At 34.8% G+C, this 26,028-nt stretch overlaps 3 protein-coding genes across 5 annotated transcripts in view; 1 reads left to right on the top strand and 2 right to left on the bottom strand.

Moving 5' to 3' along the window:
* Positions 1-7,470, bottom strand: part of LOC127966700 (protein unc-13 homolog B) — an 86,287-nt gene extending 78,817 nt beyond the window's left edge. For all 3 annotated transcript variants that reach the window (XM_052567882.1, XM_052567883.1, XM_052567884.1), the window contains exon 1: positions 7,261-7,470. In XM_052567882.1, coding sequence (XP_052423842.1) covers positions 7,261-7,282 — 22 coding nt within the window. In that variant the 5' untranslated portion in view covers positions 7,283-7,470. The remainder of the gene's footprint in view (positions 1-7,260) is intronic.
* A 7,142-nt stretch (positions 7,471-14,612) lies between these two features.
* On the top strand, positions 14,613-18,453 carry stoml2 (stomatin (EPB72)-like 2). Its single transcript, XM_052567305.1, has 10 exons — positions 14,613-14,802; positions 15,848-16,000; positions 16,082-16,181; positions 16,253-16,311; positions 16,391-16,492; positions 16,584-16,718; positions 16,807-16,951; positions 17,637-17,716; positions 17,892-18,020; positions 18,118-18,453. Exons 1-10 carry the CDS (start codon positions 14,758-14,760, stop codon positions 18,241-18,243), a joined length of 1,074 nt encoding a protein of 357 aa, XP_052423265.1. The 5' UTR covers positions 14,613-14,757; the 3' UTR covers positions 18,244-18,453.
* An 855-nt stretch (positions 18,454-19,308) lies between these two features.
* On the bottom strand, positions 19,309-26,015 carry LOC127966378 (prenylcysteine oxidase 1). Its single transcript, XM_052567304.1, has 7 exons — positions 25,836-26,015; positions 24,760-24,903; positions 24,277-24,483; positions 24,030-24,204; positions 23,714-23,925; positions 22,674-22,826; positions 19,309-21,815 (listed from the first exon to the last, which is right to left on the bottom strand). The coding sequence occupies exons 2-7, from the start codon at positions 24,869-24,871 to the stop codon at positions 21,145-21,147; spliced, it is 1,530 nt and encodes a 509-aa protein (XP_052423264.1). The 5' UTR covers positions 24,872-24,903; positions 25,836-26,015; the 3' UTR covers positions 19,309-21,144.
* Between the last annotated feature and the right edge of the window lie 13 nt (positions 26,016-26,028).

The following is a 26,028-nucleotide window of genomic DNA, read 5'->3' as shown; positions in this document are numbered from 1 at the left end:
TGAAAACAGATCAAAAGAACATAATTTATCTGAAATTAATCTACTGTAACATTATACATTTCTTTACGGTCACATTTGATAATGTATTTTCGATAAATAAAACTTAATTTCTTCTTTTTCATACTCCAAACTTTTTATTTTCAATTATTGTAATACTTCACAATATTACATTTTTACTGTATTTTTGATCAAATAAATGTAGCCTTGGTGAGCATAAAATAATTCTTACAAAATTGTATTTTAAAAAAATCATAATTATTGACTGGTAGTATAACCCAGGAAGTGTAAACTGTGTCATTCAGCCGTGACCAGTGTCGACCCTGCAGTGAAGAGGGAGCTGGATGACTGGACGGAGAGAGCAACAGATGGACAGAGGATTAGATCTTCAATCCCCCCACTCACTTCAGTATCAGACACTCACTCACTCTGTACCTTTGGAGCACAACAATTAAACTTAAGGAGTCATATCATGACATATCATAAATGTTTATTCTTTTTTTCCCTCCTTTGGAAGGTTTCTTCTGACATTTACAATTAAAGAGTAAATTATTTGCTGTTGGGGTTTAAGTGGATGTTTTGCTAAATGTTAAATTTACCCGATTTTCTAAAAATATGATGGATATGACCACTTCAAGATAAATTACAATACAGGGACTGTTTCTTTTCTTATGTCAGTCTGCCACAACATTTAAACCTGTTTTTCCTTCCACAATGGGATGCTTCCAACATGGAAAAAAAAGTATAACTGTGAATTTATATTTCACAAATATGAGTAGGAGTGGGCGATGACAAAAATCTTATATGATGATATGCACAATTTTATTTCCCGGTAATGATATATATCATGATATTGTTATTTTTGCTATAAACTTTTTGATACCATAGAAATTTCATAATTCTTGTCACCAGTGTCAATATCACACAACTAATATTAGCCTAAACTGAAAAAATAAATAAATGCAAAAAAAAAAGATCAGGCTCACTGAAGACAAGTAGTAAACAGTCAGCAATTAAATAAAAAATAAGAAACAAATTACAAGCAATAAGACAAAAAAACTACAGTAGAACATGTAATCAATCAAATGTATAAAAACACGGTCTAATCTTCACGGTGCAAATTAAATGTATATTTCTTTTTATTAATGCAACACAAGTGATTTAATCAAGAGCAGAGAGAGATTTTCTCTCTTTTGTTGTTTGATTAACATAAATGACAGACAGCAGGAATATTAGACTGCTGTCACTTTAAGAGCTGCCCGGATCCAATATACTGTAACATGTTTACTTTCTCAGCTATTTGCTTTCACTTCAGAACTATATTACTGTATATTACTGTGTTTACAAGGATACCTGCAAATAAGGCACATATGACACATAACAGTGTGTGTATTTAACCTTTGAAGACCTATAAAAGCAGCAAAAATAAATCCCGCACTCTATGAGCACAGTCTTCTTGTGCATATGCCTCTCAGACAGCACATAAGCGCACACTAGGGCTGTGCAAAAAATCAAATGCGATTTGCATACGCATCTCATCAGTAAAGATGCTCCTGTAATTAAAAGTATATCTCCAGCACTTGCGTTCAGATCAGGGTTGCCAGGTTTCCACAACAAATCCTGCCCAGTTCCTGGGATATGTGCGTGCTTTCACACACAACCCGTATAGATCCCGTAATGACACGTGACATCAGGGCGTGACGTGTAATGTACGAGTCGAAAACGTTAGACACGTTAGACTTTCCCTTAAGCTTGTGAACGATATCGGCGTCAGCGCGGAAACTGAGGAACTAACTGATTTCTGCTTAATATAGTTTGCAAATTTTTTTTGTCGTGAACGTTGATCTTCCTTCAAAACAACCGGTAAAAGAGTCACACGATAACGTGCGTCATCACTACGACACGGCATTAGATCTGGCTTTTGTTCACACAGTGCTCGTCCCGGGATTGAACCCGGCAATGTTACTAGGTCCCCGACCCGGGATCAGTCCCGGAATCAATCCAGACTAGGTCCCCGACTTGGGATCAGTCCCGGAATCAATCCCGGGTCGTGTTTGCTTTCACACAGAAGGCGATCCGGCAATGTTCCGGCAATTTGCTGGGTCCGACGTGCAGTGTGAAAGGGGCCTGTGCAGTGTGAGAAGTGGGCCTAGTTAAATATGAGCTGATTTATAGCCAAATAAAAAACACTACCAGATGACATTGACACAAAATCTAAAGCAAGATCTTAATTAGATCACGTAAAATAATAGCAAGACAATATTAATGTCTTCATGAGCTACACACAAAAACCAACAAAATAGCACATCCAGCATAATCTGATTGCACGTTTACATGCACGAATTTAAGACTATTATGCTTCATAAGCCAAAAACACACTTGGTCATGTTAACGCGGTAACCCGTTTTCTTTTATTGAAGTAAGGTCATAAACGCTGTAAGCATAACACGCTAACAGCAGGTAGTTTTTTGCCTCTTACTCTGATTTCGCACTGCATGTAAACGCAATAATCTGCTTTCTGTCGGCTTATTGAAGTACGCATGTGTGATACGTGACAGGAACGCATCGTTAGTGCAGATTTAAGTGCATCTAGACCGACAAAACGTTTTGCAGTAAAGAAAGAAGGAAATATATCACAAAAGCAGACTTATTCATGACTCAGAAAATAATTTTAAAAAATTCTCATATCGTGCAGCAGAAGTAGAAATGGTTCAGTCACAATGCTGTGTTATATATTCTAAGTTTCCCAACATGTTGCAAGCTTAATTTAACATCACAACGGACAAAAGTATGGTACACTCTAAGTCAGATATGCAAATGATTATATTTTAACGTCACTACAGGGAAATAACCTGATTTATTAATGAAGTCATGTAAATGCAGCTTGTCAGGTTACTGGTTTTCATGTAAACGTGGTCATTGACAAACAAATAACTCATATGACTCTGTCCTTTAACTGAATGGATCTCCTTCACTGAACAAATTAATTTTACTGGTTTGCGAATCAATCTGCTTCACTTACTCAACTAAACTCTCTCAATTCTTGGAGTGAAATTTTTTGCATGTAAGGTTAGTGAAGCTTCAATCAATACCATAATGGATTAATTTCTTATATGACATTCAATAATAAAAGACTTATCAAATAAAGCATTAAAACATATATATATATGCAACAAGACAATTCACTTGGTTAATCCTGCAAAACTGCTGAAAAACAATAACCGAATGCATTCTCTGCTTGCAATAAATGTTTCAACACACTACATCACCTTGATTCCCCCATCAGGGGGTCACAATGAGTTTGTCAGTGGATGTAGTAAAACCCAGCCATGCATGCATGCTTAATAAATACACATCTATAATAAAGCAGATCTGATAGATGTCTGCAAACATACACCAATTAAATTATTCTGCAAAGTCACAACAAATGTGTCTAGAGATCGGACCGAACCGAACACACTGAAGTCCACGTGACCCCACACGGCCGTTCTTTGTGTCTGTCTTATGTGGGTGCATGGAGATCACTCATTTGTGTGTGTAATGACATCACCATGGAGATAGGCCTTTTGTCTGAACAGCATTAAATAAGGAGAAAAACCTTGATCATGATGAAAGAGGCGGACGGTGAGTCAGAAAGGCCGGAATGCTTCTGAGGTTAGTGTAAACGCAGTTAATGACGGAGGACGATATTTAGAGGAAGTCATCAGCTAAACAACTGTTCTTACTGTACATACAACAACCTGTGCTCATGCTGTCCTTCTGCACCCTACCCAGTGTTCACTGCTTCCTACACTAAGAAGGGGAGATCACTTCACTTGACAAATGTGGAATGTTCTGCAACATCATTAAACACGTTTTACACCTACAGTTAAGGTACTTTATGTATGATGACTCTACTCTAATCTAAATTAAACAAATATAAAATAAATACAAAATGACAATACCCTTTTGATTTATATACTATATAAATATGTATTTAATTTTACATTTAAGGTTAATACAGATAAATTAATATAAAACATGTCATACTAAAAACCATTAATATAAATAAATAATATTTTAATAATACATTTGTAATAGTAGTTCACTTAGATATATATTTTTAAGTTTTTTTTTTATTTTGTGAATTAATACTTTCATTCAGCAAAGATATATTTAATTCATCAAAGGTGATAGCAAAAAACATAATATACAATCTTAAAAAAGATTTCCATTTCAAATAAATTACATTTTTGGTAATAAACATTTCTTTCATCATAATTAATTATATTATACATTTGTCGTCTTTAGGTGTAATGACAGCAGCACGTATGCTGGCATGGATAAGTTTGCAATTGTATTACATCAGGTTCGGATGCATATTGTAAATACGTGTCCAAACACTCAAATCCTCCCGTTCCGGTGAAGTTTAACAAAGCACAATGAGGAAACTACAACACAATCTAAACCATGCCAAAAGAGCTTTCTAACTGGTGATCCACAAAGCAAAACTTCAACTTCAATGACATTTCATGTGAGTAAAAGGTGTAATTTGTTAAAACTGAGGACACTGTTAGTGTGATGAGAAAAGAGCTGTGACCTTTTAAACTTTAAACCAATGAAATAAAAGCTCTTGTGAGACACACGGAGGAATTTAATCACAGTCTGGGTTCTGCACAAACATTTCCTTTGTCTCTCTGAATAATTGACTTGTTTGGAGATGAACGTGCTACATATGGAAGTTTTGTATCTGTGCAAATCTGCTCGTCTCCACTGATTCTTTCTGCTTTACTTGCATAACCTCAAATATGTCGCTGTATATCAACACAAGTTCCTGAGTAAGGGAGGCGTTGGGGGTAAAAAGCCTGTATGGTTTCCCTTTTACGAGGAAGGAAAATCAAACACCTTTTACACACTTCATGCTTCAAACTAAAACTCTTCCACAGAAAATGTACTCTGCATGTGCTTCTTTTTTAAGCTTGCTTCATGTGTTTTCTTTTGTCAAACAGCCCAGTCCCTGTTGAAATCACATTAGCCTGCAACTCTCAGTGTATGGACCCTGTCCCACCCTCCACATTCACTGCCCTCAGCCTTCAAGCTATATTGTGTGGACATTAAGCAGAGACACTTTCACCAAAGACAACAATCAACAAAGCAAGCACTGCCACTGGAGCAGATTGAGCGTAGATAAGAAAGAGAGGAAATAATGGAGATGTTGATCTGCGACTGGTCCGTGACCGAAGATAAAAGGAGTGTGTGTGTCACTGAAGGAGTATGAGAGCACACATGACCAGTGCCGGCCCGACCAACAGGCAGTCGCCTGGGGCCCCAGTTTGATTTCAGGGCCCCACGAATGATGTCACGCATTTTTAATTGTTTTATTTTTTCAAATGTCCACATACAGTACGAGTGGTCATGTGCCAATTATTATTAATGCTTGTGTATTCCATAGACCCGATTAAACACAATACAATTCACAATGACGGTGAGCAAAATGCAAAACATATTTTATTAAAAGAATATCTCTGAATAATTCATACATGACAAATAGCTGAAAACGATAATAATAATAAACTATCTAAATAAAAGCGAAAAAAAGATTAGAAACATACACAGCAGCACCACACTCTATTTAGCATAACACCTCCCACTATTGGCTATTGGGTGAACTAGAATGTCGTAACGTATTCCTAGTAGGCTACAGATTCCACATATTCCACTTAGCCACATATCTCTTTAAATTCCTTTCGATATATACTCGAGAAAGTGTCTTAAATAAGTCTAAAGTTATATAATGTCATAAGTCTGGTTGCTATTTTTGATCGACGTATTTCTAATTTATGCAATGCACATTGATGGTATTTTAATTTGAAATTAAATGGCATCCAAACGATATCTTTCCAGAGCCGAAAAAAGAAAGAAGAGAAAAGCAGATGAAGAAAAGCAGGCTCAAAGTAAAGGTATGTTTCGCTAAACATAATACATTATTTATTAGTTTAGTATTAATACTTGATTTAATAAATGTGATGATGCCCATGATCACAGACATACTTGTGTGATATGTGAGAGAAAATTAGGCCACATTCAGCATGTTTCATTAAATAATCAATTAATGATCTGCTTTCATTCAAAAGAGCCAGATGAGCCAGCGGCATTTACAAAATACAGCAAGTTAATAACTCAACTAAATCACTAATTATAGTAGTTAAAATATTCAATTAAAGTTATCTATTAATATTATACAAATAAATTGTATTAAAATATCATAAATGTTATTGTTTCTATGTGTGTGTGTGTGTGTGTGTGTGTTTATAGATAGATAGATACACTGTTAGAATATGTATTATTTTAACATATTTAAATAGATTAAATTAAACAGATGAGTAAACATATGACATTATTTTAATTAGTATTTAATAAATTAGTATTTACTTTATATAATTAGTATTTACTTGTGTGTATTTTTATAGTGATTATATTTAAATATTACCCTAATTAAGTAAATAACAACTACTTAAATACTAATTAAAATTATTTAATAGTGAATCTACAGAATTTAATTAAATATATTAAAAGATACAAAGAAAATTCTTATATATATATATTCATACATAAACACTATATTTTACAAAATATATTTAAAATATATAATATTTTCATGATGATATCTTAAATGTATATACAAAATGTATATATATACTCACCTAACAATATATCACTTAAAATGTAAAAATATTGGCATATTATATGCATTATTCCAATATTATACACATTATAATTTACTATAATAAATTTAGTATTTTTAAACAAACCACACTCAATGTTTCACCTATATATTTTTGCCTTTTCCCCTTATTTGCTACTAAATTGTCTTTAATAATGTTCTGAATAACGCCAACACCTAATTGTTCTTTTTTCTCCCAATAAATTTAGAAATCTAGATTTTATTTTTCACTGTCCTGTTTGTGCTGCAGAGCTGTATTACGTCACGACGCCAAACAGCTGCTTCCCTCAAACTACATCAAACCTATAACAAACCTCAAATTATACAAGATTTCAGCCTGCTTGATCTTGACAGCATCACTTGACTGAAACAAACTGTATACTATTTCACGAAAACGACAAACATGTCGGAGAAAGTAAATAGTAAGATGTTTATGGTTTTGAAAAATCGCTCTGGCGGCTGAACTTTCAAAGAAACGGAACACCTGCGGAGTGTGACAGCGCGCGGACAGGTGCAAACACACGCCGTGAGACAGAAAACACATTTAAATCAGCACTCACCTCTCACGCACAGGAGAGACATGGCAACCGAAGTTTCTTCCTCTTGGTTAAATCCTGTCACTATAATGAGTTCTCAGCTGTCCGGTGACATTTCAAACGATGTCACAAGTTAGCTCCTCGTCTGAGCGCACTTCTGAGGATGCTCGACGGAGTCTCTATCCCGCAGGTGACGCGTTCTGACCCGGATGACCCAACGCCATCACCAAACTGGACGTGTAGAAACTCACAGAATAAGAGGCGGGGCTGGCAGGGATTATTATGACGTCGGAATTCCCTGAGCCAGAGGGCGGGATTCGCTGGACAGTTGACCAATGAGCAAGCTAATGGGTGTGGCTTATGACTGTTAGGTGAAGGAACAGGTGTGACGCTGGCCTGTTCATATGAGAGTGGAGAAAACTTGGATAAAGAGCTCCAAGATGGCGCCGTGGATAGTAGTGGTTTTCTAAGCTGAGAAACAAATTGGGTATTTCTCACAAATGGTCGTATACATTCCGTAAAGTTGCTAGCTACTATTGATAGATTGTTAATAGTTGCCGAGATTGAATAAATATTGAAGTTGGAGTGCTGCATCAAAACTAAACTTAATTAAGAAATCATCAGGTTTACTGCACATTTCAGAAAAATGGCTGAGGATCTTGGCGCAGAGATGGAGGTTGATACTATAAAAGAGAAGAGAAGTTTTAACGAAACTCACTCGTATGCATGTAAAGTGAAAAGCGGAGGAAGTTGTGAGTCTTGTCCGAACACACCAAGCAAAAATCAACCTCCCAAAAGACATAAAAATGTCGTTGACTCCTCTTCCAAACAAACTGAACTTTCTTTGAATGACGTGCAGGAAAATATTATCCGAATTCTCTCTGAGAAAATCAATGAGCGATCCGACCAGCTAGAAAGAATGGTTAAAGAGAATTCTTCCAACATTGAAGCTTTGGGCAAATCTCTCACCTCAGTGCATGATGATGTGATGGTCCTGCAGAAAGAAAACGAAATGCTGAAAAATGCGAATGCTCTTCTGGAAAAAAAGGTGAAGGAAATGAACACAAAAATTAATGATCAGGAACGCTACAGCCGCAGATGGTGCCTGCGTTTGTATGGGCTGTCCGAACAAACTAATGAAAACGTGAAAACGAGAGTCATGGAAGTTTGCAAAGCAGTGGTTTCGGACGGGGATAAACGGGTGGTAGCAGATGGTTTGGATGTGGCACATCGGCTTGGTAGGCTTAAAAATTCGGATGATGGCAGAAGAGTGAAACCAAGACCAGTGATCATAAGATTCGTTTCCCGTACAGCCAGAGATTTAATCTGGAAAAACTCAAAAAACAACGAGTGTCTAACTACCAAGGGGCTGCGATTTAAGGAGGACTTGACAGCTTTTGACGTGGAAGCACGGAATCGTCTTTGGCCGACTGTGGAGAGAGCAAGGAAAGAAGGCAGAAATGCATACTTCAGTGGAGCGAGGGCTTTCGTAGACGGGAAAGAGATTAGTCTTGAAGGAGGCAACGGTCCTACATAGGCTTATGGTCGTCTTGTTGTAGTCTGCACAATTGGCGGTGTTTTGCAAGACATGTTAATCTTTGTTTGGGAAAAGAAGAAAAGAAAATAAGAAATGTATACTTTTGGAACTGAATGCTCATTACTTTTTACTTTCCCTAATGTTTGCAACTTTAAAAATAGTAATAGCTACTTTTGTCGAACTTTTGTGAGGATCCCATTATGTAAAAGTCTAGAGTTTAGGTTTATTTTACTCTTGTGGTTCTTAATTAATCGTTGAACGTTTATGTCTCTTTCTTTATTTTCTATCAATGCCAGAGGTATTCGTGATCTTTTGAAGAGAAAAGCTTTATTTTTGTATTGCAAAGGGAAAAATGTAGATTTTTGTTTAATTCAGGAAACGCACGCATGTTCTTCAGATGCTGTGTTTTGGAAAAATCAGTGGGGAAAAGAGATTTGGTTGTCATTTGGCAGTAACCGCTCAGCGGGGGTCGCTATTTTACAAGATAAATTTACAGGGCAAATAGTAAACTACGAAAAAGATGACTGTGGTAGATGGATATTGCTTGTGTTAAATAAGGATAACGAACATTTTGTAGTAGTCAATTGTTATGCCACCAATAACAAAGTAAACAACGGAATACTTTTTTCACATATTGAATCTAGGATTCAGCATTTTATTTCCCTTTATCCTTCAGCCCAAGTTATTTGGGGAGGAGATTTCAATACTGTGTTTAATGAAACCATTGATAGATGGCCTCCTAAAACTAGAACAGGCCCTTCTAGTGAATTGGAAAATGTATGTTTAAGATTGGGTCTTATTGATGTGTGGCGAAGTAAAAATCCAGACAAGGAAGAATATACATGGAGTAATAAGGACTCGTCTCTTCATTCTCGTATTGACTATTGGTTAGTGTCTAATGATTTAACTAATAATGTGACCTCTGTATTGATAGAACCTTGCATAATGACAGATCATAAAGGAATTTTTATAAAAATAAATATGGTACAAGACAAATTAGTTAAAAATCATGGCAGCTATTGGAAATTAAATAACAAATTGCTTGAAAATGAATGTTTAAAGGAAAAAATTAAAAGTATTATTGAAAAATATAGAAAAATTGCAGAGTTAGAAAAATCATATGGAAAGTATTGGGAATTAATGAAGTTTGATATTAGAAAGGCATTTATTAATCAAGGAAAATTAGAAACAAAGAATAATAATATTAAGGAAAAATCTATAATTGAGGATATTTTTAATTTGTGTAAAAAGAAGAAGGAACTGTTAACTGATTGTGAGTTACAAAAATTAGATTTATTGCAAATTGAATTAGATAAGATCTATGAGGATAAAGCAAGAGGAGCATTTGTTAGAACTAGACTTAAATGGTTAGAAAAAGGGGAAAAAAATACAAAATATTTTTTTGGCCTTGAAAATAGAAACCATGATTTTGCCTCAATTTCTAAATTAATGATTAACAACAAATTAGTAGATAATTCTTCAGTTATTTCAAAATATGTTGCTCAGTTTTTTAGTAATTTGTATTCTCCTATATCAGCTACTTCAAATATGGATACCTTTTTAAATAATTTAGTGAGTGATACCAAAAAAATAGACCAGAACTTTCAGAATAATTGTGATAAAGAAATAAATAGTGAAGAGTTGAGAGAGTGCATTAACTTATTAAAGAATAACAAATCTCCAGGCAACGACGGGCTAACCAGTGAGTTTTGTAAGACTTTTTCTAAAGAACTTTTACCTTTTTTATTGTTAGTATTTGTGGAAGCTATACAAAATGGAGAATTGCCTGCTTCATTAAAACAAGGAATTATAACATTGATTCCCAAACCTAAAAAAGACAAGTTATTTATTGAAAATTGGAGGCCTATTAGTTTATTAAATAATGATAGTAAATTGTATGCAATGATTTTTGCTAGAAGATTGAAGCAAGGTTTAGACAAAATAATTGATATAGAACAGTCTGGGTTTATGAAAGGCCGTCATATTAGGGATAATATTAGACTAGTATTAGATATGATTGATTATAATAACTTTATCGAGGATGATAGTTTTATTTTATTTATTGATTTTTATAAAGCATTTGATACAGTGATTCATAATTTTATTTTCAAAGTTATTAAATGGTTTGGTTTTGGAGATATGTTTTTGAAAGCAGTCAAAACATTGTATAGTGGGTGTAATAGTTCTGTCAAACTTGCGCATGGCACCTCACAAAGATTTGATATTCATCGTGGCATTAGGCAAGGATGCCCTCTCTCTCCTTTTTTATTTTTGTTAGTTACTCAGGTTTTAGCATCGCATATAAAACGAAATCAGTTTAATGGTATCACAGCTTTAGGTGTACAATTCAAACTTAGCCAGTTTGCTGATGACACTGCAGTGTTTTTGAAAAACAAATTTGAAGTACCCAAAATAATAAGATACGTTGAGGAATTCACTGGTGTTTCAGGCCTTAAAATGAACTTAGATAAATCTGTATTATTTCCCCTTAAAGATTGCTCCTCTTCAGAAATAGAAAATATTCCAGTTAAACATAAATTAACATATTTAGGTGTAATAATTTGTAAAAATGAAAAACAAAGGAGTCAATTAAACTTTGAACCAATTATTGAAAAAACTAAAAAGAAATTTAATTTGTGGTTATTGAGGGACATTTCGATATTTGGGAGGGTTTTATTGTCAAAGGCGGAGGGTATATCTAGATCTGTTTATACGTCATTATCATTAGATGTGCCTCCCAAAATTATTAAAGATCTAGATCAGATTCTTTATAATTTTATTTGGAGGAAAAAACCACATTATTTAAAAAAGGAGGTAATTTGTAATCCTAAAGAGCAAGGCGGACTGGAGGTCTTAGATTATAATACTCTCAATGATACTTTTAAAATTAAATGGTTGATAGAGTTTATGAAAAATAGAGAAAGTCCTTGGAATGCATTTCCTAATTATATATTTAATACTCTTGGAGGCATAGACTTTTTGTTGAAAGGTAATTTTTCTGTTGACAAAATTCCTGTTAAATTGGCCGGTTTTCACAGACAAGCCCTGTTAGCATGGCAATTGGTTTATAAGCACAATTTTTCACCCCACAGATATTTCATATGGAACAACAAAGACATATTATTCAAAAACAAATCTTTATTCTATCATACTTGGTTCAAGGAAGGTATACTTTTAGTAAGACAGTTAGTTAATTCCCATGGATACTTGTTATCGTATACTGAATTTCTTCAGAAATTCCAATTACCAGTTAAACCAAGAGAATTTGCGATTGTTTTTGATGCAATTCCAAAGAGTGTGATGTTACTTTTAAAAAACTGTAACTTAGAAGAAATCAGCATAGTTAATCCTTTTGGTAACATTTTCATTGAAAATACTGATGTTTTAAAGCAAAAGTGTAGCAATAAGATTATAAGAAATGCTCTTTGTTCTGTCTCCTTACCCGCAGCAAGATTTTTTTGGTCATCTTTGTTTGGTAATATCAATTGGGTTAAAGCGTGGAAACTGCCAAATAGGTTTTGTATCAATAACAAAATTAAGGAAGTGTCTTACAAAATACTCCATAGAATTTATCCTGCTAAGCATGTTTTGGAAAGATTTAAGCTTAATATTTCATATTCTTGTGAATTTTGTGGTCAAGAAAAAGAAACTATCTTACATCTTTTTTTTCATTGTATTTATTCAAGAATATTTTGGAAAGATTTGGAATTCTATATTAACAGAAAAATTGAAGGTATGATAGAAATTTGTATATTTGATGTAATTTTTTATACAGAAAACGAAAATTTGAATAGTAAAGAACAATATATTATACAATTGTTTATTTTGTTAGGAAAATTCCATATACATAAGAAAAAGTGGGCTCAATGTAAACCAAATTTTGTACATTTTATAAATGACTTTAAATTATATCTAAATCTCTTGGAACAAACCGAAAACAAAAAAGCACTGAAAACATGTAATGCTCTGAAATCATTGAAATGTATGTAACTTTTTCTCTCTCTCTTTTTCTCTCTCGCTCTCTTTTCTCTGGCAGCTAATGTTTATTTGATTATTTGAATATGTAATACCTCATGTTCTTGTGGCATTGAATTAATAAAGCATTAAAAAAAAAAAAAAAAAAAAAAAAAAAAAAAAACTTGGATAAACACAGTCAGATCTATTCGTTCTCTATCTCTAAAGAAAGTTGCTACCAAGTCTTGCTCTATTGCTTATTTGGTACAAATTTGTAAATCATCTTCAAAATGGGGAAAGTGTTTGGTTATTACCTTACAATCAAGGCAAAATAATCTCTTTCAAAATAATACAGATTATTTCCTGTTAAATATTTTCTCTGTAAGTGTAAGAAGAATGTTGATGTTAGTTGCTATTTTTGCACCTGCAAACAGTCCCCCACATCTTCTGGCATTGTAGTTATGATGCATGTTTATCAAAGAAAAGGCAATATTTAATTTTAATTTGCATTTTGAAAATGTAGTTATATTTTAGAATATTTTAACTATGATAATGTGAATAACGAAGCCTTTGTTATTAATCTGCTTATTTTAAGTTTCACATTCATAAATGTAAATTCTCTAACAAAAAAAAATGCCCTTTTAAAGAAAGGTTTATAAAGAATTGTAAAACTATTTTTGTACTATTCAACAAATAGAAAGGCAATTAAACCTGTCCACTTGTGTTCTGTTTTCAAAATCCTTGAGTGATAGAATGTGATTGCACTTTCCTTTTTTCTATCCTTCTTCTTCTTATATTTTCTTTCCTCTCTCCATTTTTCCCTGGCTTCATACTGTTTAGTTTTTGTCATTTAACCCATAATAAAATAAAGTAAACTTATTTTATTTAATTAATTAATTATATTTTGACCAGATTTCCCATTTATAATTGCAGTTTTTCTTACAAATTCCCCAACTTTATGATTTTGTTGACTGAAGTAAGGCTGTAAATAGAGCTCGTTGTACCCTCATTTTTATTTTATATTATTACCCCGGCACTTTTTATTTATTTATTTTTGTAGGTGTTTACATTTTTCTTTTCTTTTTTTTATCTGTTTTATTTTTGTAAACATAGTTGTATGTTTATGTATGTTTATTTAATATTTCATCAGGTGGACATATGGACAAGAAATGAAAAACAAAGTAAAATACTGATAAAATTAATATTTCTGTTATTGACCCTCCTGTTGGGCAAATTTATTAATTTCTGAGACTTTGTCATATGACACTTTGATGCACATCAAACCAATTAAAATACATTAATTTTTAAAAGAAAAGTTTTTATTTTAACTTACATCACAATGCATTATTTTGACAAATCTCCATTGTGAATGAAGACCACTGACTGAACACAATTTGTTATTTCAATATTATTTGTATACTATTATATTATTATATAGTATATCATTTTTATTTATTCATATTTCAAAATAGATTTTCTATTTAGTATTTTTTTCTATTTTAATTTAGTTTTTTTTTTCGGATTTAGTTTGAGTAGTACTTCATTTGTTATTTTGTATACAGGTTTCGTCAAATCATTATATATTTTTCTTTTATTTTAGCCTAATTTCAGTTAAGAAAACTAATAGTTGTATAATATTTTTTGGTTAATAACAACAATGAACTTGAGCTGTCCATGTGAGCCCACTTTGCACATTCACCACAACAAACTATCATTTCTATTGACTTATGTAAAGCTATTTGATGCAGTACTACATAATTTATGAAAGTGTAGTGCTTATAAATTTTGTAACAATGTTATCTTTTTTGTTTGTAATATTTCACATACGGACGTTGGCAAAATACCGGAACCGAATAATAAGAGCATTTGTTTCCCTTGCAGACTCGGATGTTTGTCACTGACGCACGCTCGTGATGTTGTAACGTGATTTTTTCCTGCTGTAAGAGGGTTGCGTTTGTAGTGCAAACCCGAGAAGAATTCATTAATCTGATACAGTCATCTTCTAGCGTCTGTTTGCATAAAGGCTGAACATGCTCAGGACGGTGGTGTGTCGGGCAGGGAGAGGACTTTTAAAGGTAACACACGTGTGCGATGTTGCTCTGAGGACTTAGCACTGCTTGACACTTCAGTTGAAGATCATTTAAATAATCATTTTTTATTAAATAAATTTGAATCACAATAATGTTATTTTCTTTGAGTGCATGTGGTGATTGTATCATCAGCTATTTGTTTCATCAGGCTTCAGTCATGTGTGCCTGAACTTCAACTTTAACCTTTGTTAAAAGCCTTAACGTTACATAAATGGTGACTGTTTGTAGAGACAGTGGAATTTATCTTCATTGACAGGAAAGAAAATTGGAAAGAAACCAGTACTACAAGTTGTACTAATATTTTAAGGGTGTTAAGGTCAAATTAGAAATCAAATCTGATCTAATTTATAGTGAATAATTCATGCATTAGGTTGCATTACTTCTAAACTGAATTTAAATGTTCGCTAATGTCACCATGGTCATTTTTAAACCAAAATCATATAAAACATTTTTACGTATATAGTTGTGAGGGCTAAAGCTATTGATTATTTTAGTAATGGAGTATTCTACTGATTATTCCATTGATTAATAGAGTAGTTGGATAAGAAGTCATTTTTGTTTATTAAAGAGCAATTCCAGATAGGCAAGATCACATAAGACAGGTCTCTTAAATTAACAACTAATTTGTTTCCTTTTCAAGAAAAATGATTTGGTGGGATGTTGTTCAATTCTGGCTTGGGATGAGTGTCATCACGTGTCTCATCCAATGAGAGCATTTGGGGGGACCTAAGACTGCAGCAGCATTCACATGAACGATCCTGATCAAATTATTTAGGCAAAGCATCAATTTTCACAAACCACTGTTATCTTTAACAGCTAATAAAATGCAACATGCTCCTAATTACGACTTCATAAGTGGGACATTTTGGGCGATTTAGAAATCCCGGCTGTTGTTGCGTTGAATTTTGCACCCCTGCAATGGGTACAGCGATTAATATTTGTATTATACTTCTCATATATGTGTGTGTATGGAGCTATGTTATTTGCTTCTCTTCATTACTACATCGCATCCTGTCTCTTCTGTGTACAGCATTCACAGCGAACCGTGCCTGTGTTGTGGGGGAGCCGAGCTCAGCAGCGATGGGCTTCCAGCCTCCCGATGAACACCGTGGTTCTGTTCGTACCCCAGCAGGAAGCCTGGGTGGTGGAGAGAATGGGCCGTTTCCACCGAATCCTGGAACCTGTGAGTTAGCCATACAAATATCTTCAATGTATTTAAATCACTTTCAGCCATTTAAAATATCACATTTTTTGTTTCCTGCAGGGTCTGAACTTCTTAATTCCCATCCTGGACAGAGTTAAATATGTTCAAAGCCTTAAAGAGATAGTGATAGATGTGCCAGAGCAGTCAGCAGTTACCCTCGGTAAGTCTTTTTCCACTCCTCTACTTCCATGGATCGTTTTAGATGAAACCAATATGTCTTTTTGCTTTCAGACAATGTGACATTGCAGATTGATGGAGTTTTATATCTCAGGATACTCGACCCGTTTAAGGTAAGTACTTTTTTTCTGCTTTCTGCCAGTATTTCTTGAGGCTTGTCCTCTCACAGTGTGCTTCTGTTCTCCTCTGAAGGCCAGTTATGGAGTGGAGGACCCAGAATATGCCGTCACACAGCTGGCACAGACCACCATGAGATCAGAGCTGGGAAAACTGACCCTGGACAAAGTGTTTAGGGTGTGAATGCCAGACAATCTCTCAGTGACTGACACAAGATCTTATTCACCATTCATTTGTGTGCTTAAGGGTCATTTTTCTTGTTTGACAGGAAAGAGAGTCCCTGAATGCCAATATGGTCCACTCAATAAACCAGGCATCAGACGAATGGGGGATTCGATGTCTTCGATACGAGATCAAAGACATTCACGTTCCTCCACGGGTGAAAGAGTCTATGCAAATGCAGGTATGACCATTTGCTCTTCAACTTCATCTCACAGACTACAGCGATCTCCTCTCAGTTATGTGACTGATGAAACGTGAATCACGGTCAGGTGGAGGCCGAGCGGAAGAAGAGAGCCACTGTTCTGGAGTCAGAGGGGACGAGAGAGGCGGCCATCAATGTGGCCGAGGGGCGCAAACAGGCTCAGATTCTGGCGTCTGAGGGACAGAAGACCGAACAGATTAACAAAGCTGCTGGTGGGGTCTTTTACTTAACATCTTTTACTTAACATACAAAAATAATGTTGTTGATGTTTTATTTTGTAGTTTTTCAAAATGATTTCTGTAATAACCTGCCTCACCTCTGAACTGCATGTCCTTTTTGGCAGAATCTCATTAACTAAAAATACAAAAACATTTTCATAAAAAAAAAAAAAAATAAATCAGTTAATTTAAATGTAATAACCGTTCTGTACCATGAGACATAATGGTCTCAATCATTGTACAAATTGTAATGGTTATTATTTTTGTATGTTTTATTATTATTAAGGATAACAAAATAATTATTATTAGGGCCCGAGCCAATAAGCGCAGGGTCATTTTGTTCCCCTAAGTGTTATTAGCACTCAAACCCGAAGGGGGAAAGAGCCCTATTGATTTCCTTAGGATTATTATTATACTTATTATTTTTTAAAACCTTCCAGGGGAAACTTTAGAAAATTGGCACACCCGTTGAAATCTAAGGCCATTAGGAGGGGATATTAATAGCTGATGCCACCGGGGTGGCGTTTGCGCTGACAGCTCGGGCCCGCCATCGCTGCTTGCAGCTATATAGATTTAGTTATGCTGCATTTATTCTCAAATAAATATTTACTTATTTATGTTCATTGTTGAAATATTCACTATGCTCACCCGTATTAATGATCTTGTTTCACCCGAACAGGTGAAGCGAATGCTGTTTTGGCTAAAGCTGAAGCAAAGGCCAAAGCTATCCGGCTGCTGTCCGAGGCACTCACTCGACAGGTAGATCTGATTCACCTCATGAATAACCTTCATAAGAACCATATCACACTTATACATCCTCACACTGTATATTAGCTAACTGATACAGTATCAAACCAAAGATGAACGTAGTGAGTTCTGGCTGTTTTATATTATCTTGGCATCTTCTTGATCTTTCATAACTGTATCTGTACAGAATGGAAACGCTGCAGCATCTTTAACTGTGGCCGAACAGTACGTCTCCGCTTTCTCCAACTTGGCCAAGGAATCCAACACGATCTTACTGCCCTCCAACACAGGAGACATCAGCAGCATGGTCACTCAGGTATGGCTTCATTCATATATATTGCACATAATATTTCCTAATAACTACACTCATGTCCCTAGTTGACATGTTTACCTCACTGTTCTCCTGTCTTCAGGCCATGGCGATTTATGGGAGTTTATCGAAGACAAAGAGCACAGCAGACAGTGTGACTGCTGAGACTAATAATGAGCTGATTCTGGAAGGGGAAACTGTTTCTGAAACCGAAACTGAGCGTAAATAAAGATTTGAGTCTCATTCTGGGATAAAGGACAGAAACTGCTGATACCGCAAAGATTCTGGTTGTAGAGGACTGATGCGAGAAAACTAAAATGATATGATGATAAAAATGAAAGCATGATGGTGTAACTACACAAAGATTTTATTGTGTGTGTGTTTGTTTTATTAAAATAAATCTGGATTATCTAGTTTTTCCTGATAATCACTGACCCAGTGCTTGTATGAAAGATCATTCTATTCATTTTTTTAATAATGAAAATATTATACTTTATTGTAAAACAATACTGATAATATTCATGCAGTCCAAATGAATTGCAAATGAATTAACTGGTGAACTGCAGAATATTAGTAAATGCTGTATGGCTGTAAATTATTCATTTTATTATAATTTTTTCTTTTCAAAAACATGTATTTTGAGAGAGTTAAGCAATGTATGGAAGCAGGCTCACACAGAAGTCACTTTTGTCACAATCAAAGATTAGATATTTTATAACACAGGTGTGGAGTTATTTTCTGTGTTTAGAAGTACACTACAGCAAACGTCCAAAAAAAAGTGCCATTTACAATTCAGGGGTATCCCCTTATATGATTTAAAGTAGAAAATCATGTATAGTCAGCCAGTGATGACGGATTATTTATGATGACTAAGACTATTTATACTGTAGACAGAGCTTAACTTATTTTAAACCTGAATGTTACTTTAATTTCATCTAGTCTGGATGAAATCTAAAGTTGTGTGTTATATTAATAATAAATCGAGCTGAGAAAAACCTTTCTAGCAAGAATTGAGACACGTAGACTCAGGCCATAAACAGTTTAAGAGGGGTATTCAAGGCATAATTATGGGACCCTTATTTTGGAATAATATATGTGTACAGCAAATATACATGTTGTAGCATGCAAAGATTAAAAAATAAAACGCATGTAACACTTTTGATGGTAATATGAATAATAAGACAGCCAGGTAAGTAACAGCTCAAAGAGGAGACACACTTAAGTGTAGTGGTCCCTTATTGAAGGGTGACATGAACAGGTGGGTATGCAAGATTTATACACAAAGACATTTAAATTACATATTAAAAGACATTTTATTGAAAATTGTAAACAGGTTGTGATCTTCAATAAACAAAATAACTAAAAAGTTATTAAACAGCATCCATTTGTTCTTATAAAAGCACTCTTCATTCATTTCTTAACACTGTTCCTTAAGAAATTTAAATGTGAACAGAATGAAATCTTTTGCTTTCTAGGAAGGAAACATTAACAAGCAAGTCATTGATCAGAAAGGCTCATGTGCATGAAAAGTTAAGAGTGTTGGAAACATCAAGTCCAAACCCGTGTGTCAGTAGTATTAATACTTGAAGTTCACCAGGACTGTGAGTGCCACTGGGAAAGAGATTTTTACAGATTTTTTTACTTTTAATTTACATTTTTCAGAAGAATTTGACAAAATACATATTCATAATATATATTCAATACTTGACTTCGGTCAGCTGAAGTAAAATGAAGTCACACATCCTTTCTTTCAAATTCTTAAACGTCATTTAAACTTTTGCATTGTTGAAAAACCACCAAGAATAATTAACATTATACTAAATGCACATTTTGCAGGAAGAATAAAATGATAAGAATTCAGAAGTGTCTTAGCACATGCATGAAAGATATAGGCTACTGAGGCTGTATTCAAGGACTGAGCAGGTGAAGCAGACTGATTTAACCACAGTTAAACACGTACATCTCAAACCTGTGGAAACCTGGCACATGATAGTGTTAAACACACACACAGTAGTAATCAATATCATTACTTTGTTCTATTTCATTGAGAAGAGGGACAGCGTCTTATCACAAGCAGTAAAGTGGACTGTATATCCACTCTTTAACACAGTCTAAGTCACTACTACTGTGATGTTTTACAGTGCATCTAGGCAAGGAAATCTCATGAAACTTTAGTTTAGAACAACTCCATGTCTTAACTGTAATTATCATGAATGGTTGTATTTGTTGTTCAGTCTTTAATTTATGCTATTTTTAATTTAAGTCATTTTATTCCAGTATCTGTTTTAAGTGACATGGTAAAAAATGTAATGAAAATCATCATTTAGAATAACAGGCACTGAAGATTCCTAGCACAAAATTCAGATGGTAATGAAAATCTGTGATGTACAGCACACACACAGCACAAAGATGAATATAGACAGACCGCGTACAAAAATGATCTCAAATAGTTGTTTTCTCCATGGCTCGGTCGTTTGTGAAACTTGTTTTACCCGTAAGTATGAAATGAACATTTACAAATTTAGCTTTCGAAATCTAAAACAAAACTATTACAAATATTTATTAAATATGGTATGTTTATCTGATACAATATATAATAATTTGATGAAGTGTTATCTTCTACACTATTATAATATTTATTCATTTTGGAAATTTAAATTTAAATGTTAATGCTTGTTTTAGTATATTATTATAGATTTTTTTTTTATATTTATTTTCCTATTCTATTTATATTTATTTAGCTTTTATTTATATTTATTTAAATCTTAGTACTTCAAAATCAACATTTGTCATGTTTGTGTTTTATATTTCTATAAGTTTAGCTTTATTTCAATTATTTAATTTTAAGTGATTCTACTATAAATACCAGTCCAAGATTTGTAGGGGACAAAGTAATAGAGTTTATCGTCAGTCAAAACCCTTTTATGGTTATTAATTATTTTCATAAAAACAGCACTAGTGAAACCCATTTCTCATTTCAGTAATGATTATTGTGGATGTGTTAATTTGTAATTACTTATGTAATAACCTAAAAAGTTCATTTGAAAAATATACAGCACAGGTCTGTCTCTCTTCTCCATACTAGATTTGATTGCTTATGAACCCGAAGCATTTCTGCAGCGCTGCTCCGTCAGAGTTCACCTCGGAGTCTGGTGTGCAGGTCCTCTTGGTCGATTTTGTCCGTCTGCTCGTACCAGCGGTGGTGGGCGAGCAGGGCCAGATTACGGGCGGAAATGGCACTCATCTCCATGGCGCTGGCCGCCCACTCCACGGCGTTGAGGTAGTAGAGGCGATCGTGGAGGATGAAGGGAGGCGTCCTGCGGTGCGGTGGGCTGTAGGAGGGGTACGCGAGCCAGCGCCTCTCCGACACCGAGTCCCAGGAAAGGAAGATTTCCTGCAGATTCTTCTGAGAAAGTGGCTGAGGTGAGAAGATCTTCCATACTTTTTGTTGACTGGCAGCGCTGCGGGAGTAACCCTTGGGAATCTTCACTGGGTTCAGAGAGCTCAGGCTGTGGATCTCACAGGCTTTGTTGTCTAATGTGAGGACGGCAGAAACATAGAAGTCTTCCGGCTTCACTGTGGTGCCCAGATAGGACACATTGAGCAGACCGTGCACCAGCGTGGCCACCGTTTGGTGGAAGCGACCAGGGAAGTGGGTTGGGATGGGAGGAGAAAAGCCTGAGAAGTTGATGTCAGACATGCCCTGGTGGAGAGGTGTGGCAACTACAACTATGTCGTACGTGGAATGGGCGGCACCAGACTCGCCAACATAGTTCACTTCGTAGAAATTTGCAGCGGAACCTGAAAATGCAAAAAAAAAAAAAAAAGTGTGATAAAATATGACAAGGCTATTTGGGTTTGGCAAGAAATCAACTTATTGACCTCAAACTTGTGAGCTTTTGTTGGCAGTAGTGATATGCCATTATCAAATTTTCCTGTTGCGATTAATTGCTAATACTTTTAAACACGATATACAGTATTATCAAGGTACTGATATTTAGTTTCAAAAAGTTGTCATAATAAAGTATGACAGGTTAAATGACTGGAAATTTTAATACAATAAAGCAAAACAGAAAAATAAAGTTAAAAGTTTTACACAGATTTAAGTGCAAAAGAACTATAAAGACCAATAGGTATCAGTTTACAATAAGACCCCATTAGTTGACCATTAACTTTCACAATGAGCAATAGCTACATTTGCTACAGAAGTTATTAATCTTTGTTTAAAAATATAAGTCTTAGTTCATGTTAGTTCATTAAATACTAGTTGCAACTCTAGATTTTAACAGCGTGTTATTAAATATTGCTATACCTAAGATTAATGAATGTTCAGGAGAATTTCTATTGGCCCTAATGAAGCCCTGATGTAAAGTGTGAATGAACAATATTGGATCAAAACACTTTCAAACAATATCTAGGGGCATGTTGTAGTCCAGATTAAAATGAAAAAAAAAAAAGTTTGAAAATAATAGGAAAGGAATAGTATTATTAAAATGCATCCCAAATTCTGAGTAATTTGTATTATCTAATTATTCATGGTATTTAGAAGTGCCCATGATGACAATATCAAGCATATTAATTACCGTGATATATTGCATTACCGAATACTGGCACATGTCTAGTTGGCAGTGTACATAATATATAAAAAGTTGACTGTACCAGTTTTGGATGGTCTCGTCTTCATGGAGATGGCTGTCACACGAGCTGGAATAAGTTCAGCTTTGCTGTGGTACAGAAGCCCGGAACAAACCATCTTATTCCCTCCATCCACTGCCCACAATCCTGAGTCGGCTCCTGCTAGTGCAATAGCACCTACAAATACAATGTGCCACATTCACACACTTCTGTATCTTAATAAATCAGTCCTCCCCAACGGATTTTGTGAGAGGGCCATTTTACACTGGTAGTGATGCAAAACATCATATTTGACACATCAAATTTGTGATCTAAAAACTAACTATAAAAATGCCTGATACATTATTGCAGCTAATGTTCTCTGTGGCATCTGAGGCAATGGCAAATAATAGTGAGAAAAGGAGGGCAAAGATCTTAACTAGTTTAAAACATGTTGCAAAAATGTATCTTTGCATTGATGCTGGTTTAATTCTGAAAAACTTGATGTAGGGAAAAAAATGGTAATAACTAAAACGTAAATTGGTTTAAGTAAAATATAATTACATATTTTCCTCAAACAGTTGTGAATGTACATATGGTAATTATAAAAAAAAATGTTTTTAAATTTTTCAAGGTAAAAATTATTTTTGGGGAATATAAATTATTCATTTATAAATATTACGTTTCCTAGGGGTCGCACCATATGACATCTTACAACCTAAACTTATCTTGCCTCGTCATAAAAAGCTTAAATTATCTGATATACATATAATATATACACATATATTATGTAATCAAAAACCTTTATTTTGGATACAAAAATAAATTTCTGACAGCTCTAAAATATACTAATAACAGTTTCATTGCTTATTCGCCTGAGAAATAATAATAATAATAAAAATTATGCAAAGCAATTTTTTCCCTATTGGGATGAACTTTCAATCAGAATTTAAAATCATCCTAATCATAGAAAAAGTCATTGTATGTTTTTAAATAAATTAATCAATTCAGACCCCAAAATATTTCATGTCACCGACCCTAGTGTCATTAATGAAGAATTTTCATTATATATAATACAAGCATACCCACAAATCCATTGATTCGGACACTTTGGCCGTAGTTGACTCTTGTGACGGGTGTTACGACATCATTGAGAAAGACCTGAGAGAAGCCCTCAGCCAGCATGGTCTCCTCCAGCGTCTGATTGACCAGAGAGAGGAAGCCGTCTCCACCCATAGCATGAAGCAGCTTCTCCACGCTGGAGAACGAGTAGCCAAACTGCTGGTACTGATATATCCTACAGGGAGGACAGACATGGACAATAAACAGACTCTGATGTTACCTGCTTATGTTCAGTCTATTCACTACTAGAAAACAATAATGGCAACACAACAGACAAACCTCATAAACTTGTCCAGTATGCCCTCCACCCACATATGCATTCGAATGAAGTTGAATCCGTATCTCCACAGCATGCGTATGACGTTCACTATGAACCAGTCGCTCTCTTCAAATGTCAGCTCCTTCCCGTCAAATATCGCCAGCTTAGAAGAAACATCGGCACGAGGAGACAGACCTGAAAGTATCCAGTTCTGCATTTTAGAGAAGAACATCATGAGGGAAGCTTGAGAGGGAAGTGGATACTGACCGAGTCTGTCCACAAAGTGCTTCATGTGCAGGTTGAGGGGGTGAATAATAGATCCTCCCGTCTCATACTCATATCCTCCAATGTTTTCAGTGGCCAGACGCCCTCCCACAGTCCCAGCCTCAAACACTTCGATCTTCACTGCCGGTCCAAACTCTTGTCTCAAGAAAAACGCTGCTGCCGTGCCTCCGATACCACCGCCAATTATTGCTGAAGGAGAAACACACATTTATCAGATCCCACCACATTTGTCCTCCAGTAGGAGCTCTGTATTTACACGATATCATCCTAAACAAGTCATAAAAGCATGAAATATTAAATACGATACTCAAATCAAACATGTAACCCTTTTTCTTACATTTTGTGTAGAGTTTGAATAAAATACAAAAAAAATTAAATCAAATTTTCTTAATATTATTTCATATGTCAGGCTTCACAGGGATTGAAGTCTAACAATTCTTACGTAACAAATTAAATTTGCCATACCGATTTTCTTTGGTGGCTCTCTGAGTTCAGGAGCTGAGGCAAACCCCCTGCGTCCCACCAGACAGAGCCCAAAGAAGAGGAGCGCCTTCACCGACAGGTGTCTCAGAGCCATTCTGGGGATTCAGGCTTTCTCACTATTAACATCTGAAAAACAAATGGCAGGAAAATAGTAAAAAAAAGAAAAAAAAAAAAAAAAAAGAAAGGTCAGATCTCTTGCTCTACAAGACAAATCACGCATGTTGCTACCAGATCAATATTTCATTATCTGGTCTATAAGACCTTACAGCTGAGAAAACCATAAAGATGCATGCATAGCTGTGAAATATGTCTCATTACGGCAAAATATTTTCCCTAAAAACAACATTCAGCGATTATTTAACTTTGTGAAGTGACTACGTCTGCCTTTTCATGTTTCTTTTGCTTTTCGTTATTTTGTTGTTATTAACATGTTACTGTCTGTATTTGTTTATGAATATTAATAATAAAAAAAACGGGTTTTTGACTCGGTCACGATTCTGCTGTACATAACATACACGACAACGCTACTCGTTTTTTTTTTTTTTTTACTATTTATAACCAGAAATTTAGAGTATTTACATTAAATTAACCACGATTCATTTTGTGATTCCTGTTCATTTCCTTAAAACCTATTCAGTTTTAGAATAATGTATTAGAGTAAGGTAATTTATTATATCAATAATAATTTATTGATTTAAAATATTTTAATTAATCCAGGGTCCCTTTAAAAGCTCACTTGAAGACACCTGGCTGAGAAACTCTGAAGTAAAAACATTATTGAACGCAAGAATGAATCGACAGTCTGATCATGTGAAATGTAATAAAAACTTAAATGTTTAATAAATGACACTGATAATACAGCAGCCAGAGAGGACAGAGTCTAATCGATGCGAAGAAACAAATGAGTTGAGAAGTTTCCTGTTAAACAGACATTTTCATGCATGTCTCGTTCAGATTCACGCAGCTGCAAAAACTTCATCTTGTACGATTTAATGGCGCTTGACAGTCCAACTTCTGGTGTATTACCATCAACAAAGCTGTAAAAAGATGTACCTCACCTGTTTAAAGTTCGAGATGAGAAGTTAAAATAAAGTTTAAAGGTAATAAAGTGCATAAAACAGGTGCGTATGGCAGTAATGCGACTCTATGGACACCAAGTCCAACTGTTGTAAAACTCCAACGAAGAAGAAGAAACAGCTGCGTGAACTTCAGCAGCCGACGAAAGGAAGCGGAAATCGGACGCACTGCACT

Source organism: Carassius gibelio, chromosome B10 (assembly GCF_023724105.1).
Source record: "Carassius gibelio isolate Cgi1373 ecotype wild population from Czech Republic chromosome B10, carGib1.2-hapl.c, whole genome shotgun sequence".
NCBI classification, from domain to species: domain Eukaryota; kingdom Metazoa; phylum Chordata; class Actinopteri; order Cypriniformes; family Cyprinidae; genus Carassius; species Carassius gibelio.
This window is presented reverse-complemented; position numbering and strand designations above follow the sequence as displayed.